The sequence below is a fragment of the Ochotona princeps genome, chromosome 19, assembly GCF_030435755.1.
Source record: "Ochotona princeps isolate mOchPri1 chromosome 19, mOchPri1.hap1, whole genome shotgun sequence".
Lineage (NCBI taxonomy): Eukaryota > Metazoa > Chordata > Mammalia > Lagomorpha > Ochotonidae > Ochotona > Ochotona princeps.
Genome location: NC_080850.1, coordinates 8,761,947 through 8,778,167, shown reverse-complemented (window position 1 = coordinate 8,778,167; position 16,221 = coordinate 8,761,947). Strand labels below are relative to the sequence as shown.

Here is a 16,221-nt window from a genome sequence, read left to right as displayed (position 1 = left end):
CTGTCCTACAGAGGTACAATCAGGAGCCACAGGTCTGGTCCCAGCTCACTAAGGCCAGGCCCAGGCCCAGCTAGCTTTCACCTCTGGGTGACACAGAAATCCACGGAGGCGTAGGGGTAGAGATGGGATCCTAACATCCTTCGATCTGTTACTCAACCAATAATGTGGGCATCGAGTTATCCTCACTCAGTGGCAGCAGGTGGCCTTTGGGACTTGATCTGCCTCACTGGTCGTTTGTTTGGTTGGCTGCTACTATATGTACTGCAGGACTTCATGGAGTGTTTGGGAAAGAGAATGAAATTGAGTTTATTTTGGTGCAAAAGCTTTTGAAATCCAACTATAGCTGTTTTGGAATATGTGTTTTCAGTGTATTTTGAAAAACGTCACCGAAATGCACTCATACATTGAATTCTAGCTTTCACAAATATTCTGAAGTATCCGAGCATGTGGACACACACACACACACACACACACACACACACACAAACACACAGAGTCAGTTGGCACTGTCACTAATTCTGACTCCAGGTTCTGCAACTCTGATTTTTGACTTTGGGTGGGCTACTTAAACTTTCTATGTTTCAAATAAAGTAATCTCTAAGCATTTTGTTTTTCCTTGGTGAGGGTTAAATGAATTCATATAAGCATTATCTGGCATAGAGCATCTCATCAGTATGATAACAGTGGCTAATTATTATCGTTACCATTGCCATTATCATCATTACCATGGCCTGCACCTAGCCACTTTCCACATTTGTGCTACTTCCCAGGCTTCTGAACAGTCCAAGGGTGCAAGCCTTGTTTCAAGGTATAACCAGTTATTCTGTGTCTCAGCACAGATGCCCTCTTGTATGGTCCTGCTCCTGCTCTGGTCAGTACCATGGCCAGAGGCCATATCATTTGTCCTTTTTTTTTGTTTAATTTCATTTCATTTTATGACACAGTTTCCTAGGCTCTGGGATCCCCCCAGCCCATCCCCATTCCCTCCCCACATGGTGGATTCCTCCACCTTGCTGCAGTATTACAGTTCAAATCCAGTCATGATTCCTTCATTGCAAGCATGTGCCATGCATAGAGTCTAGCATCTTATTGACCAGATAAATTCAATAGTTTCTTGGGGAGACCATCTCTGGTTTGAAAGCAGAGCTGGCAGAATATCATCCCATCCAATGAAAAGCCACAACATAACATCAACAACAATTTACAACACTATGGAGTTAATTGACATAGTATTGAGTGATCAATATGTTAGAAAATACAAGTTCTTAACCACATCCTGTGACTACTTCATTGACATTTCTATTTTAGTTTATACACAACTGGCTTCTATCCACTTTAAAATGGCTATAGGGTACTATTCAGCTGTCTCATGTCTATTTTCATTTCTATATTTAGCAGTTTATAGTATTGAAGCATAATTTTTACTGAACTTGGTGGATTTTAGGATAGTTCAAACTGGCTTATAACTCTAACAAGGCATATGTCAACAGCTGAGGTGCAGAACAGTTTTAGGAGGGGCATGCAGAGAAATCTTCAATACCCTAGTGAGGAGTAATTAATCTTTGTGTCCTACCTAGTAAGGCATATGGGAGTCCAAGCTGACTGTTTCCTGTCTGGTTCTAAGCTTTCCTTATTGATCTCTATCTAATCTAAATTTTTTTGGGTGGGGGGCTCCGGAGTGACCCTGATGGTCATTACAAAAGAGGGTAGGGATCCAAAGTTGGAACTAAGTAAGGACCAGAGAAAGCTCCCCTCCCGAGTCCTGACGGAAGTTTACTGTTCTTCTGTTTCTGAGGTCTGCTCAGGGCTCCCAGCTATTGTTCTGATGACATTAGATCCTGTGAGGAAGGATCTGGGCATCTTCCATCCCATGTGGGAGATCCAAAAGGGAGTGGATGACCTCAGAGTTCTTGGCCTACAAGGGCAGTCCAATTCCCTGTGGTCTCCTTGGCAGTTGGGATATAGCCCTTGGTGCCTGTACTGATAGTCCTTGGTGAGGATCCAGGAGTCTCCAGGGTTGGGATACAAGCCTCTTCCTGTCCGCCTGCTCCACTCTGGAGTCCCCCTCTGCTCTGTGCAATGACCTCCTGTTAAGAGGTTGTCAGGATCACTCTTGATTCCCCCTGTATGTCTTTACAATTTTGCTACTGTCTAATGCCAGAGGGCATATCATTTGTCCTTATTTTTTCATATTTATTTCCAGTCTTCCTCAAAATGTTCCAGGAAAGTGGATTTGTTTCTATTAACCAACGGATGCAGCTAAGACTCAGAAAGGCTGATGATATTGCTGGAGTCAGACAACGGGGGGTGGGGGGGGGACGGAGGGACAGGTGACCTCAGAATGGATGCAGGTCTGCCCACCTGTTCTTCCTTCTGCCTGGTTTTCTGGCTGCCTGGAGAAGTAGCAATATTTCACAATTCTGGTCTGCATTCTACCATCAGAGGTGCTCTGATGAGCCAGGGACATGCACCCGTTTTGATGAAATCTAAGCCTGCTGCCACAGTTCCCACTGCTCCCTTTTCCTGCCTGGTTGCAGAGGCTGGAGTGGGTTGTGACTCCTCATGTGTTTATGCTGTTGGGTTTTTTTTCCCATGAAGAAATAGGTCTGTGGATGCACCAAGGTGCACTTTGTCATTCAACAGACCTTGCAAAGGTTTTCTCAACTCCAGTGTAATGAAGCCAACCATGTCTTAGAGCAATCATAACCACTCAAGTAACACCCTTGGAACACTCTTCCCTACACTGGGGTCTCTAAGGCATCATCAAATGTCTGTCCCCATCCCCAGGTGCTGATGTAATCTGACAGCAAGGAGCAGCCCCCTGCAGAAACAGTGGGGAAAAAAAAGGAAAGAAAAGAAAGAAGTAATGGAAACATTCATCCCACCCACCATCCTTTATACCTCCATCCTCCCCACCCACATCAGAGGGCCACATGATGCATGGTGAGGCAGGCACCTCTCTCAACTATGCAAACAATCTTAAAAAATAAGATTAAAAATTATATTTAAATAAAAAAACTAAAGAACTAAGCTGTAAAGCCTTCCTCAAAGGAGAAACTAAATGTCAGAACATTTTACAAACTGTAGGTCAGTTCAAATATGGGTTAACAAATGAACCACTAAAAAGTTTTTCCGTTGAAAAAAAAACAACAGTTCTCTATACCGGTGATCCTGCCAAACATGGACAATGTGAGACAGGCACGAGGTGTCTGAGTTTCACTTAAGGCGTAAAGGTGCACATCTCTTTACCGAAGCCATGGCTACTCAATCCTGTGTCCCAGGCAAATATGCAGTTGGGTCAGCTTGGCTCATTTTCATACCTGCCTCTCTCATTTGCATATGCATGGCACTTTGTGCTTTGTGGTTAAAAACAAAGTGCATCTCTCTGGTGTGAAGAGACAGGAGACCTCCTGGCAGGTGATGAGTGACAGCTGTGCTGTGGCCCTGAAGCTAGCAGGTGCCTACATGACAGGACAGTCACCAAGATCCCTCTCTCAGCTGTGCCCCTGACAGTCACAGAACAGCCACTGCAGCCAGGGACCCCCGTGTGACTACAGACAGGGGCAGAGGGAAGAAATATACATGGTGCCAATGAGATGCAGAAGCTACACAGGGCCTAGAGGGCCATGCTGCCCTTGGTCTTCAGAAGACGATGGGGTGGAGCAAGAAGGACAAGAAGAAAACAATGACATTGGTGCTCATTATTCATGGAAGGTGTGTTCCATACAGCCACCAGGTCTGCCAAACAACTGAATACTAACCCCACTCCTACGGCAAACATAGGGATAGGATATTGGGAGCTTGGGGGCACAAGATTTTTACCCATCCCTTGGTAATCTTGCTTTATGTGTGCTGCTATTTAAATACACCTTTTCAAAGATGTGGTATAACCCATTAACATTGAGCTTACAGCCAACAGCACTCTAAAGGGAAGGCTTGCTTCCAAGATCATGATTGGAATCAGAAAGCAGTGTGTACCATGTTGAACCTCAGGAAATGCCTGTGGGGCATTCAATGGATCTGCTGCTCTGTGCAGGCCCAGGAATAGCTTTGAACACACTAGCAAGGTCCACTGGGAGGTTGTGCAAACCTGAGTGTGTAGGTGAACAAACTGGTGATCTGAATCATGAGAACCAATTATATTTACCTTATTGTATAGGCAGACCCAAACTCTGGGGTTGGGAACATGGTGTGTAAGTTGGGGGGCAGGGAGCAGGCTCCAAAGAGAATTCCTGCGAGTCAGGAGGCAGAGAGTACTCTCTCTGTCCCGCATGGCAGGATGCAAACTTGAAAGCACACTTGTGTAACTGCAAATGGACCCAAGGCTAATGAAGCCAGCTCTGACAGGAGCTAGCTGTGTGGTCTTGGAGCAGTCACTCTGCCTCTCTGAGCCATGTTTTTCTCACTTGCAAAGAGGAAAACAGAAGTTAGCACCAGATGGAGGAGAGAGAACTAGAGAAACTGACATGTGAAGTGGAGAACACAGCCCATGGCCTAGGATTGCTTCTCTGTTATTCTTACGACTGCCTGATTCGGATTGTAGGCAGGACAAGGGTTGCAATGCTGGGAAGCTCCACCAGTGAAGAAGCTGGTAAAAGCACAAGGGGCCTTATGCCCAAACCTGGCTCCAGGTGGACCCAGGGATCCCTAGACTGAACCTCTGTGATGAACAGTGGGCATTTTCAAAACACAGATCTGGCAACCATTACCTGATAATAGCATCATGTAACATGCACCCCAGACACCTGAATCCCTCCCAACACTAATGGGGGTAGACATGAAACAAGTGGAGGGGATGAAGATCAGAGAGAAGATATGAGAATGGGGTGGGAAATGCACTCTACCCACTACTTTGCAACTGAATGACACCAAAGGTTTATTTTGGTCTGAGTGTCCTACTTCCCACACAGGCCGCAGCAAGGAGGCAGAATGTAGGAAAGTATCAGAGTCCTGGAAGCACAGACCCTGGCCAGAGAGAGGGCAGCTGCCAAGTCTCTGAAGCTGACTTACATTTTCCGCAGGTTGGGCAACTTCTTGAAGATGCCAGTGGCTTCCAGGACAGAGATCTCGTTGTCATTCAACCGCCTGTGTGGGGAGAGATGGAGAGGCTCGGTCAAGCACAGTCAGGGTGCCTCTTGGCTGCCCTCCACTCGACCTCCCCCCTTGCTTCACAGTCAGTGGAGGTCAAAAGAGCCATGGACATCAGCTTCTGTCTGGCTGTCCTGAGTGGCCCAGCGAGAAGAGGAGGCTCACATTCTTGGAAGAACGGCACAAACAGCAGCCCCTCTCCTCCTCCTGGCAGAAGCACCCTCTGACTGGTGTACAGTATTTTTTGAAAACAGAAGTCGTCTAATCAACTGCCAAGAATCTATTTTGCGAGGGCACCAATGGCAACTTGATCCTTACCCCTGTAGGTTCCCCCATCCTCCAAGCCACCAGGCTCTTTCCTGACCCCTGCCCTGTACCAGGGGAAGTTCAGGGGGCTCATGCCCCCACACTGTCATGTGTTCAGGGAAAGTGGAAGAATCACGAGAGCCATGCTTTGCTATATCCTTGGTGATTTTTGAATCCGAAGAGGACAGAAGTCATCCTGACACTGCCACCAATTATTCACGGCTTACTCCTTGCCAGAACTCATGAATTCTTGCATTTTTATCTTCTCAATCACCCTAGTAGGCAAGCATCCTGGCTCCCATCCTACTGCTGAGAGGCAGAGTCTCAGATCTGAGAAGCAACTTGCCCAATTCCAGGAAGACTGGAGGAGACAGGGATCAGAGTAAGGTCTGGGAGTTGCTATGTGCTCTGCCTTGATACCCCCTGGCCTACACTGGATAAACCAATGTATCCTTTTGTTCACATGGTTGACTGGAGGCTCAGGAATACTGGACCCTTCTAGTTGTTTTCTTGCTTTGTCACGTTTCATTTAACATTCATCTTCCTGGTGATACTGTAAGCTCCACAAGGGTCAGCAGGAGCTATCTACTTTGCCTACTGCAGAAACTGAGCCCATCACTCTGCCTGGCTCACAGCAGGCATTCAGAATAATGTCAGCATACAATGAATGAATGAAGTTGTCTTAATCCGTGAGCAAGCTGTCCATGGGATTGTCTGGTCCAGCACTTACAGACCAGCCAAGGATTATCCCTGTCACTGGACTGGTCACTTCTGGGAGCCCCTGCCTATACTGGTTTAAGATTGGCAAGGTGTGTTGTGGCAATGTGTGTTGGGGGTGGGTAGTACTTACAGATCAGTGACGTATTCAGGGAGATGGCTCGGGATGCGGGTCAGCTTCTGGTTGGAGCAGTCCACAATGGTGCCCTCGCAGCGGCACTTCTCGGGGCACACCAGGTCCATGAAGCACTCACTGCTGAACCTGCTGCGGTAATCTTCAGAGCCTGGGCAGGGCCAAAGAGGGGGTGGGTCAGCAGTCACCAGAGATCCCCACATAGGTCGGAGGTTGTGGGCAGACAAGGACAAGGACTGCTGGATGTCACAAGGAGTGTGGAGCGAGCAGGCCAAGCCTCAGAGCTGGCAGTGCTGTCATGATCTGGTCCCTTTGGTGGAGCTCTGCCACCCCCTGTGCTCACTGTCCTTCATTTCTGTCCTTAGTGAAATTTGCAGGAGTGGGTACTTTTGTGAATCTTGGGCCTTCCTGGGAAGGTGCTGCAAAGTTATGCAGGTTCTACATGGAGTAAAATTCCTATATACATGTGTAGACTTCTGTATCTCATGTCATCTATCCACACCAGGATGGCCCCTTATCCGGACATTCATAGGGTTATGCCAAGGTTAGAGGGAAGGGACAGCAAGCGGTTATGGATCCGGCTGCTTCCAGAGCTTTGCAGATTACACAGTGGGTGAAGAAGGCTGAAGCATTTGGCCCTGAGTGGCCATCTATTTCTGCCCTTGATATTCGCAAGACACTAATGAGGTTGGGGACCAGGAGAATTAGAAGCCCACAACCTCAGTATTTGGCAATTTGGAGCAGGGTTGCGTGGGAGTCATTTGTTTTTTCTTTCTTTGTTTTCAATATTGGAAATAAAATAAAAATTTAAGCCTTGGGACAGGAAGCAAAATGCATTCAAGGGTGATATCGGAGTGCTGTCTTATAGTAACCTCTATTTACCTACTGTGAGAGACCAGTTTGATAAGCTGAAAGTTGGACCGAAGATTTATTTTCTTTTGGAGTTGACTTTTTCTCAAGGTCACACAGTGATGGCCATGAGACTGGCCATCTGATGTCTCTGAACAATGTGTGGGGAACTGCTTTAAAGATCAGAAAAAATCCTTGGGACAAGGGTGCAGATACTGTGAGACTACCAATCACGTAGCAGGCAAGGTGGTGATGGGGCGGGGGTGAGCCGGCCTGAGCCTAGGACTGGGGTTGGGTATTCTTGCCTTCACCCTAACATCTCCTTAGCGCAATGCTGGGTCCCCATGAAGAGTCCTTGGCCTGAGGGTGTGTTTCAGACACTGTGAACATCATCTGTCTTCCGAGCTACGGGAGGCATCGCCTCAGTGATGACATTGGCTTTAGGAGCAGTATGGGGCCTTGGGAGTGTGCAGGTTTGAGCAATAGCAGGGTGAGCAGGCACAGCCTTTGACACTAGACTCAGTCTTTCCACATGTAAAATGGGAATCCAACAGCTACCGCCTGCTTTATGAGGGTTGTTAGGATGAGACGCATGTAGGGAGTGGAGCAGCTCCAGGGAAGAGGGAAGAGCTCTGTGGGTCCTTGGGATATTCCAACTACCTTTTTTTCCCTGGTACCAAGCTGAACATTTGGCACATCAGTGGAGCCAATGATAATGGCTTCTGGTTCCCGAGCACGCATTATAAGCCTTGCACTGCTCCTTAGCTCTAGTGGGTGATCCCTTTATACCCAGGACATTCCATTATATAGATGGGGAAACCGAGGTGAGCAGATCTTGCAGCTGGCAGCAGAAGAATGAACCCAGGCAGGCTGCTACAGGGGCCCGTGTGTCTCCACATGACTGCCAAAGGGCTTTCAGAGAAAACCTTTAGCCTACTGTCTTTGGACCAAACTATCATTGCACCAAACTTGGCGAAGGCAGAGACGAGGCCAGAAATTGGTGTCTCCCATCCCCTTGGTTTCTTGGGCTTCACACATCTCCCTGTACCACCTGATTAGGAAAGAACTGGACATGTGAAGATTCCACCTAAAACTAAAGCTCAGAAGTCTGCCCTCCCTCCGCTCTCTGCTGCCATCCCCCATCTGCCCTTCTACCTCTAGGCTGGTATGAACTAAATTTGCCCACTGATCTCCATAGTTGTCTGGGTAGCTTCCCTGGGTGCAGGGATTATGCAGATCACTTGCCCTTGGTGCGCCTGCTGAACGCTCTGCCCTGGACCACTGTCCCAGGGACACAGCAGGGCAGTGTGCCCAGTAGTGGGTAGATTTCATCCTGTGCACCCCGCTAGCTGGCTACCCAGATGGCTCAGCATGGTGACGGTGGGGGGCCACTTGCACAGGGACAGGTGACATTTTCTTCCAGATGTATCTATCCTGGCATCCTTGTAAAGCGGAGTGGCCTGGTCTAGAGCTCAGTGGCAGAAAGACAAGAGGGAGTGTGTGGTTTTCGTCTTGGATGTCATGAGCCTGAAGATGTGCTCTGGCGTGCTGAGGCTGGGGACGGCTGCCTATTAAATGCACTTGCGTTTTAATCAAGGTGAGAGCAGTCTATAGTTAGCAGGAATCGCTCTCAGTAGTATAGTTAGATTATAACTGGCAGACCTCTGCACTGGAGCTGCTGACCCATTTTAATGAAATGATTTTGCAATTAGATTCGATGGACTAATGTGTTCTTTCCAGCATTCCCCCACCCCTGCTGTTTTTGTTATTGCCCTGGTTCACAGTAACGAGGAGGTCAAGAGTGATATTTTATATGAGTGGGAGCCAGAATGTTAATAACGGTGTATTGCACATAACTGATAAAGTTTGTTCCCCAGTTGGAGCGAGCCCGAAATGCCACCCCCGTCACTACATATTTCATCACTGAAACTACCCAGGGCTTCTTGTTATGCCTAATGCTCATAACTACCCAAAAGTATTTTTAACTTTTCCAGAGCTTTAAAAGTCAATTCCAATCTCAAAGCATATTTGTCACTGCCAGAAATATTTAGCAGGAGAGGATCAACCGAAATAGGCTGCCGCTGCTTCTTCTTGCAGTGAGTTCAGACAGAAGAGATCTCGGAGGATTTGAAGAAGGGCTGTAAAGCTCAACTTTGGCCCAAACGAAACTGGAGGAGAGTTGATGGGACCTGGCACTCTGCCTGTTCCTGCTCCTGTGGCCCTCTTCCCCTCATGTGGACAGTTCAGAACAATGACACATAGCACAAGATCACAGACAAGCTTTAATTGATAGGAGGAAAGACACAACAATGTGGTTTGTTGATCAATCCCTACCCTATGAAAGGGACTGAGGTGTGAATGGTCTGGAAGTTGAGCAGACAGGGAGCTGAAACAACCATTCTGGGGTTGAGCTTGGCTGGGATGGAGCAGCAATTGGTAGCCTGCATCAGGGGCCATTCCTGGGGACAACCAGTGTGTTGATCGGAAGTCACACATACATTATTATCTGATCATTAAGGACCCAAAAACTTATGCATCCAGAAACCTTCCTACTCTCCACCAAACTCCCACAGGATCCCTAAGATGGATGAAATGGAGGAAGGAAGGAAAGGAGCAGGGTGAGGAACTGAAGCCAGCGGGTCTCATCAGCTTGAAAAGAAAGCCACGGGAACAAGCCAAAGGGTGCAAAGTGAGGGAAGGGATCAAGAGAACATTGCCAAGCACACAGACATCCACTCAGGGGCAAGGCTGGGGGATGAGCTCGAGGGGCTGGGAAAAGCTAACAGTAGAGCAGGAATGTGGTGACCAGTGGAGCACATGAGTGTGATCACGTGGCTGAGAGCAGAAGGCAATGCTGCAGCCTGTGGCTTTGTGCTGCCTGCTCTCCAACCCTCTGCAGAATGGCTGGGGAGGCCCTAATGAAAGTCATTCCTGTGCAGCCACCCAAAGGCATGTCCGTGGCCTGACACAGGCAATGCTGAGGAAGTCCAAATGCTTGAGGGAGGGAAAGGAAATATTCCAGCTTTGAGGGTTTACCTTGCATCAAGTGAGATCTTGGCATATTCCTCCTGGAGAGGAAAAGCCATGTGAACAACGATTATTGTTTTTCTCACTCAAGTTATTTGTATGAACAGATAAAAGATCTAAAGCAAATGCTCACGTTTCACTCCCAATTTGTCAAAGTTTTAAAATTGTTCTAGTTCCATTCAGTGACATTGTCCACAGTGAGGAAGTATAGCCACAAAAATGTGTTTCTTCTGTAGTCAGGTGCCCTGGGTACATGAGTGAACCTCTCTGTTGCCTCAACATCTTCACCTGTGAACTGGAATGCCTGAGTGCTGCGACAATTAAATACAATAAGGGTACGAAACAGGTAGGTGCCTGCCCTGGAGGATGTACTCAGAGTACTTTAAAAAGAACATTGAGAGAGGTAGACAGGATTCCCTGTTACTTGGCCTTGGCTAGGCCCCTGGCTAACCTGAGACAGAGGAGACAATGAGAGTGACACAGCATCAGTTGTAAGCCAGGGCCAGCTTCCTACCTTGGCTCACTCTCTTACACTAGAACATAAAGCCCTGGTGGAAGCACACACATTTTCTGGTTACACTGCGGATAGGAGTGATTAAGAAACAAGGAAGCTGGAAGGTGATGAGATCAATGTGAACTGTGATTGGAGGTCAAGGAAACAGACTGGTCTCAGGAGGACCAGGGTCAGGTTCAGAAGGACCCTTTGCTTAAATTCAGTTTCAGACTCATATCAATTCCACTCACTCTCATGCTCACACTCATTTTAAGTGAAGTGAATCCCAGTAAATGTGATGGTGGGTAGGGGGGTGGTCATAAGCGCCAGGAGTTCCCCTTGGGGCCAGCTACCACTTAGGAGAATGACCGTGGCCAGGAACCCTCCCAGGAAACCATGGGCCACATGCCTAGTATACACTGGATCCCTTTCAACATACGACTGTGATTCTCAACTTGGACCTTCTTATTGGTGCTATCGCTGCTTGGCTAGCATGCAGACTGGAGTTGGTGTTTGGGGACTCCACTCTGGATAGGAGAGGTGGACACAGATCTTAGCTGGGCCCCAGAGTGCCTCTCCACACCCATTTCAACTTGCATCTGATTCCTTCAAGACTCCCATCCCCTCCCTGCCCTCTGTGAGTTGAGACTGGGAGAGGTGGGTCTGGCAGGTGGCGGGCTGCGGTGCTCCAGAGCAGAGAGGTGTCCAGCGGTGGTGGTGGCGGCGGTGGCGGGCCATGCTGCAGGCGAGCGCGGTGCTTTCCGCGGTGCTTGACAGAACCATGTTCCGTTTCCATCGTGCCACCACATGGTTAGATCAAGCACAAAGGAAAGCCCCGCGGCGACTGGTCAGAGTCAAGGTCAGGAAGCAGCGTCAGAGAGAGGACAGGAGCACTCAGAGGAAGCAGCGTGGAGAAGCAGAAGTCGGAGCAGGCCCCCACGGAGTGTGATTAGTACCAGGAGCGGGGTTCCACAGGAATGCTTCCAGAGTCAGGAGCCCACCCTTGAGCCCCAGCCCAGGGGAAGACACAGGAGGGAACAGACAGCAGCAGACATTGAACACGCATCCTAGAGAGCAACAGGGAACACTGGGTCCTTCTCAAGCAAATTAGGTAACCCGTGGACACCTGAGGTCACATCGCAAGCCCAGACGGAGCCTTGCTGCTGTGTTCACTGATGCTGTTTAACCCAAGAAGATGACAGACTGTGCAAAGCATCTTCTGCATCCTTCGCAACCTGAGGCAGATTCTGGTTCCCTTACACTCTCTCCTTCCTGTCCGTTGAGGCAGAGACAACCCACCTCGCCCCATCATCTACCAAAGCTGCAATGCCCCTCTTTAAGGATAAAGTCCTTCTGATGTTCCACAGCTCAGGAATTGTCCTTATATCCTTCAGGTTCTCCACAAACTCTCTGACTGACTGATACTCCTCCCACATCACTTGAGGTATAGCAGAGGAGGAGTGTGGCATCAACATAAAACATATTCCCAACCGGAGAGAAAAACAGGGAGATGCCAACGGGGCTGGGTCTCAGCACCAAGAAACCTACAGGGCCAGTGCTCTGGGGACAGTGACTTCACAGCAAGTGGTCAGTGCACCTCAAGAGGAGGGGCCTTTGTCCAGATAAATAGAAGGAAGTGAAGAAGGAGATCGCAGACTAATGCAAGGGCAAGACACCTTAATTCCAGGGTCCCTCTTGACTTCCCAATCTCTTCCTTGGTTAGGAATCATGGAGTGGATGAGTGAGACAGGGGGACCGACACTCACTTTCTAGAATTCCCAGGTGCCCAGTTATCCTATCCCTGTTGTCAACAGAGCAGGAGAAGTTCCCATGCTTCTGCTACCTTGGGACTTCTTGTCACTCCGTTCAGCATGGGCTAAGGTGTGTGTCTCTTGCAGGGACTGGAGCCACGACCAGGAGACAAAGCCTCTCACTGCCTGAGCCCTGGTGGTGTTTTGGGGGCTGGGTTCTTTGACAAGATGGCCTGAGCATCTTGATGGTATACAGGTTACCAGCTGTTAGGGACCCTTTCAGAAGAGCCCATGCATGGTTCTGGATTCAGACACCTGCCTTCCTAAGACCTCTCACCTCCCTGACTGGAAACAGCCACTGTAATCTGCATTAACTCTGTGTGGACACACAGGACTGTGTGAGGACTTGTTCTGGGATTTTTCTATTGAATTTTTTAGCAGGATCTCAGGACCCCAACAGGGAAAATCCATCTGTTTCCTGCCATCAGTTCCTCCATCCGAACCTTTAAAAATCATATTCTTCTCTTTGGTTTCCTGCTACTAAAGGACAAGGAGCAGTTTATCAGGAATTTGGGGGCTGGTGTTGTGGCACAGTGGATTAAGCTGCTACCTGCCATATGTGCATTCCACAGGAGCAGCAGTTTGAGTCCTGCCTGCTCTACTTTCAATTCAGCTCTGGGACAGCAGTGAAGATGGTCCCAGTGTGTGGGCTGCTGAACCTACATGGGAAAACCAGAAAGAGTTCCAGGCCCCTGGGTTCAGACTGGCTCAGCCCTAGCCATTGTAACAATTTGAGGAGTGAAACAGCAGATGGGAGATTGATCTTTTTTTTTTCTCTCTCTCTCCTCCCTTCCTCTCTTTCTTTTTAAAAAAGGTTTATTTATTTTTCTTGGGAATTCAGACATAGAAAGAGGAGGAGAGACAGAGAGGAAGATCTTTTGTTCACTGATTCACTCTCCAAGTGGCTGCAACTGAGCTGGTGCTGAGCCAATCCAAAGCCAGGAGCTTCCTCCAGGTCTCCAATGAGGGTGCAGGGTCCCAAGGCTTTGGACCGTCCTCGACTGCTTTCCCAGGTCACAAGCAGGGAGCTGGATGGGAAGTGGAGCAGCCGGGATTAGAACTGGTGCCCATATGGGATCCTAGCGAAATCTTTGGCCAATAGGCTATCACGCTGGGTCCCCTCCCTCTCTTTCTATAACTCTGCCTATCAAATAAATACATCTTAATTACAAAAAGATTCTTCACTGTTTGCCTCAAATTCAAGCTTTTAGTTCTTGCTCTGGAAATCACACTCTATACCTGAGATCCAACTTCTCTGCTGGGTTGCCCGTCGATTCTGGATCTCTCTAATGGGACCGAGTGATTTCTGAGGTCTGTTGAGAGGCTGCAACTCCCTGAGAGGTGCTGGGCTGCTTGTTTTTTTAGGGCATGCTGTGTCCATCCTTTTCAGCCCGAGAGGTTTTCATCACACCAAGCCAGAGGAGTGACGGAGACACACAGCCTTCTCTCAGTGTGCAGTGCTCCCCAGGGACCAGCCTAGGGTCCTAGGCGGCCATCTGGGGCCTTCTCAGTAGGACTTAATTTGATGGTCTGATTACTCGAACCCATAGCCTCCACCCCTAAATTGATCTTGCTGCCCAGGGCGGCAGATGCTACTGATAGAGGGGAAGACACAAAGCAGCTGGAAGCGCAGATGCCCGCCTCAGGAGGGGCTTTGCAAGGTGCAGAAGCAGCCCTCAAATGGACTCCTAATTGCATCAGTTGTCTTGTCACTGGGGGGTGCTTTTCGGGGAAAGCACAGTGCAAGAGTTATTACTGGTCAGATCCGGTGTGTGTCCCCTCACCCTGCCATTCACTGCCATCCCTTCTCCTGGGATTTCCTGGAAATGCACAGCTCTCCATCTTGGGCCTCTGCATCCCTTCAAGGTCAAAGGCAGGCTTCAGGAGCTCAGCCGTAGCTTTCTCTCTTCTCTCTGCAGTCACAACACAGGAAAGCCTGGACAATGCTCCATGCTGGGCTCCTTTCAGCTCTAAATGTCTCCTTAGAGGATTAACATTTTGATAAGGTATCTACTTGACAGGAATATGGAATTATTACACAGGGTCAATCCAAGAACCCTACTTTTCCCTGTTTCACCTTTTAAAAAAATTGCAATTATTTCCATTCCACATTTTAAAAAAGGCAGGCTAGATGCTGCAAATGTAGATAGATAATCGGCAAACAGGAAGGTAAGTACTCAGGTAGGGCAGGGGGAACAGAACTAGAGAGAGAAGTGAGCTCTATTGTTCCCTGTCCCTACTTTCTAAGGGCCCTTTGTCCTCCTAAGGTCTTTCTGCATCTATCATACCACTTAGCCACAGCAACCCCTGCCTCCCCCATTGTCATTCTTCAGCAGTCATCAAAATGATGTACCCGGGAGACATCAGTCACCAAGACCCAGAGCTGAGTGCTTCCGCACCGTGGCACCCAGGCTGAATCCTAAGACACAGGCAAGGAACTCATGGGAAGAAAGAGCTGGGGGTGACAGAGAGTTGGCCTTCCTCTGATTCTCAATGCCCTCTCCTGGGGCACCCTTGCTTAGGAGTGTGAATCCGTTCAGCCTGGGACAGAAGGGGGACAGCAACACAAGGAGTAAGGCCCATGACAGCCACAGGGAGGAGCCCCGCTATGACTCAGGTCACAGCTCCAGATGGGGAGATTTTCTTTCCAGAAATGCTGCCAGGCTCAGAAGAAAGTTAAGAGTCGGAGCCGGGAGTGGTGGGGGTAGGCACAAGTCGACCTCTTTCTCTCTCGGTAGTTGCATGGTGTTGATGAAGGAGCCAGAGGTGGGATTGAGTCCCATCTGCACTGCTGACTGGCTTGTGACCTTTGGGGTCCTTTCTACCCACCCCTGCTCCCCACCCCGAGCCTCGGGCTCTCTTTGCTGTAGATCTGGGATGTCTCCTGCTGACCCAACAGGACTGGAAGAAGAACTTCCAACCAAAAGCACTTAGCACAGCAACCATCCTAGGTGAGAAACAGCTTTCGTAATCGGCATTCATGGAAGGCAAACCGGCCCCCGTGGATCATGTGCCGCAAAATCCCTGTAACCTCTCCAAGTTCTCTTCAAGCACTTATGTCTGCTACCAAATGGAAACTAAAGTTTATCGTGGGCACAAGGACTGAACAAGTTGACTTTAGGATCAGCACATTATGCAATGAGCAAAAATCTGCTCCATATCTTCTCTCCATAACCAATTCCTTTGTCGGTCCTCTCCCCCAGGAAAACTCACCAGCTTAGCAGAGTTGGGCATGGGAGCAGAAGCCTGACACTCTAGTTGAAAAAATACTGAGGGTTGGCCCGTCTCAGCCCTTCATGCTGCCTGTATCTCATTACTGGGTCTCTTCCTACCATGTGTAATGAGTAAGGACACAAATGACCATGACTTGTAACTGCCTGTTCAGGTTGCTAGGAGGTCAAGAGTTGCTTCCTTGTCTAGGAGGAACCAAGAATCCTACTACCACTCCACTCTCCATGCCCTGTCCTTCCTGGATACCACAGAGAGGAAGGATTCTAAAGACAGAGTGGTGTTCAGGAACAAGGCACTGGGTCTCCCTGAGTTCAACTCATTACCAAGCATGGCAGAATCCTGGGGCGAGGGAGAGCTGGCCACAGCGGGGTGGAATCCCTATTGTTTTCAGTAGTCTCTGTCTTCAATGGGAATGTGGTGGCCCCTAAGATGGCATGCTGCCTGCAGACTGGCATGGCTCTGTCTACTTCCACATCTGCCACTTGGGATCATGCTTTGGAAACCAAAGAGGGATATGGGCAGGGCATGGCCTCGAAAGGCTGCTGTACACCCTGGCTTCTAGCTAG

The 16,221-nt window shown here is 48.9% G+C and overlaps 1 protein-coding gene across 2 annotated transcripts in view; it reads right to left on the bottom strand.

The window, feature by feature from the left end:
* Positions 1-16,221, bottom strand: part of SLIT3 (slit guidance ligand 3) — a 596,992-nt gene that overhangs the window by 75,080 nt on the left and 505,691 nt on the right. For both annotated transcript variants that reach the window (XM_058677430.1, XM_058677431.1), the window contains 2 exons: positions 6,245-6,395; positions 5,011-5,085 (listed from right to left, as the gene is read on the bottom strand). In XM_058677430.1, coding sequence (XP_058533413.1) covers positions 5,011-5,085; positions 6,245-6,395 — 226 coding nt within the window. The remainder of the gene's footprint in view (positions 1-5,010; positions 5,086-6,244; positions 6,396-16,221) is intronic.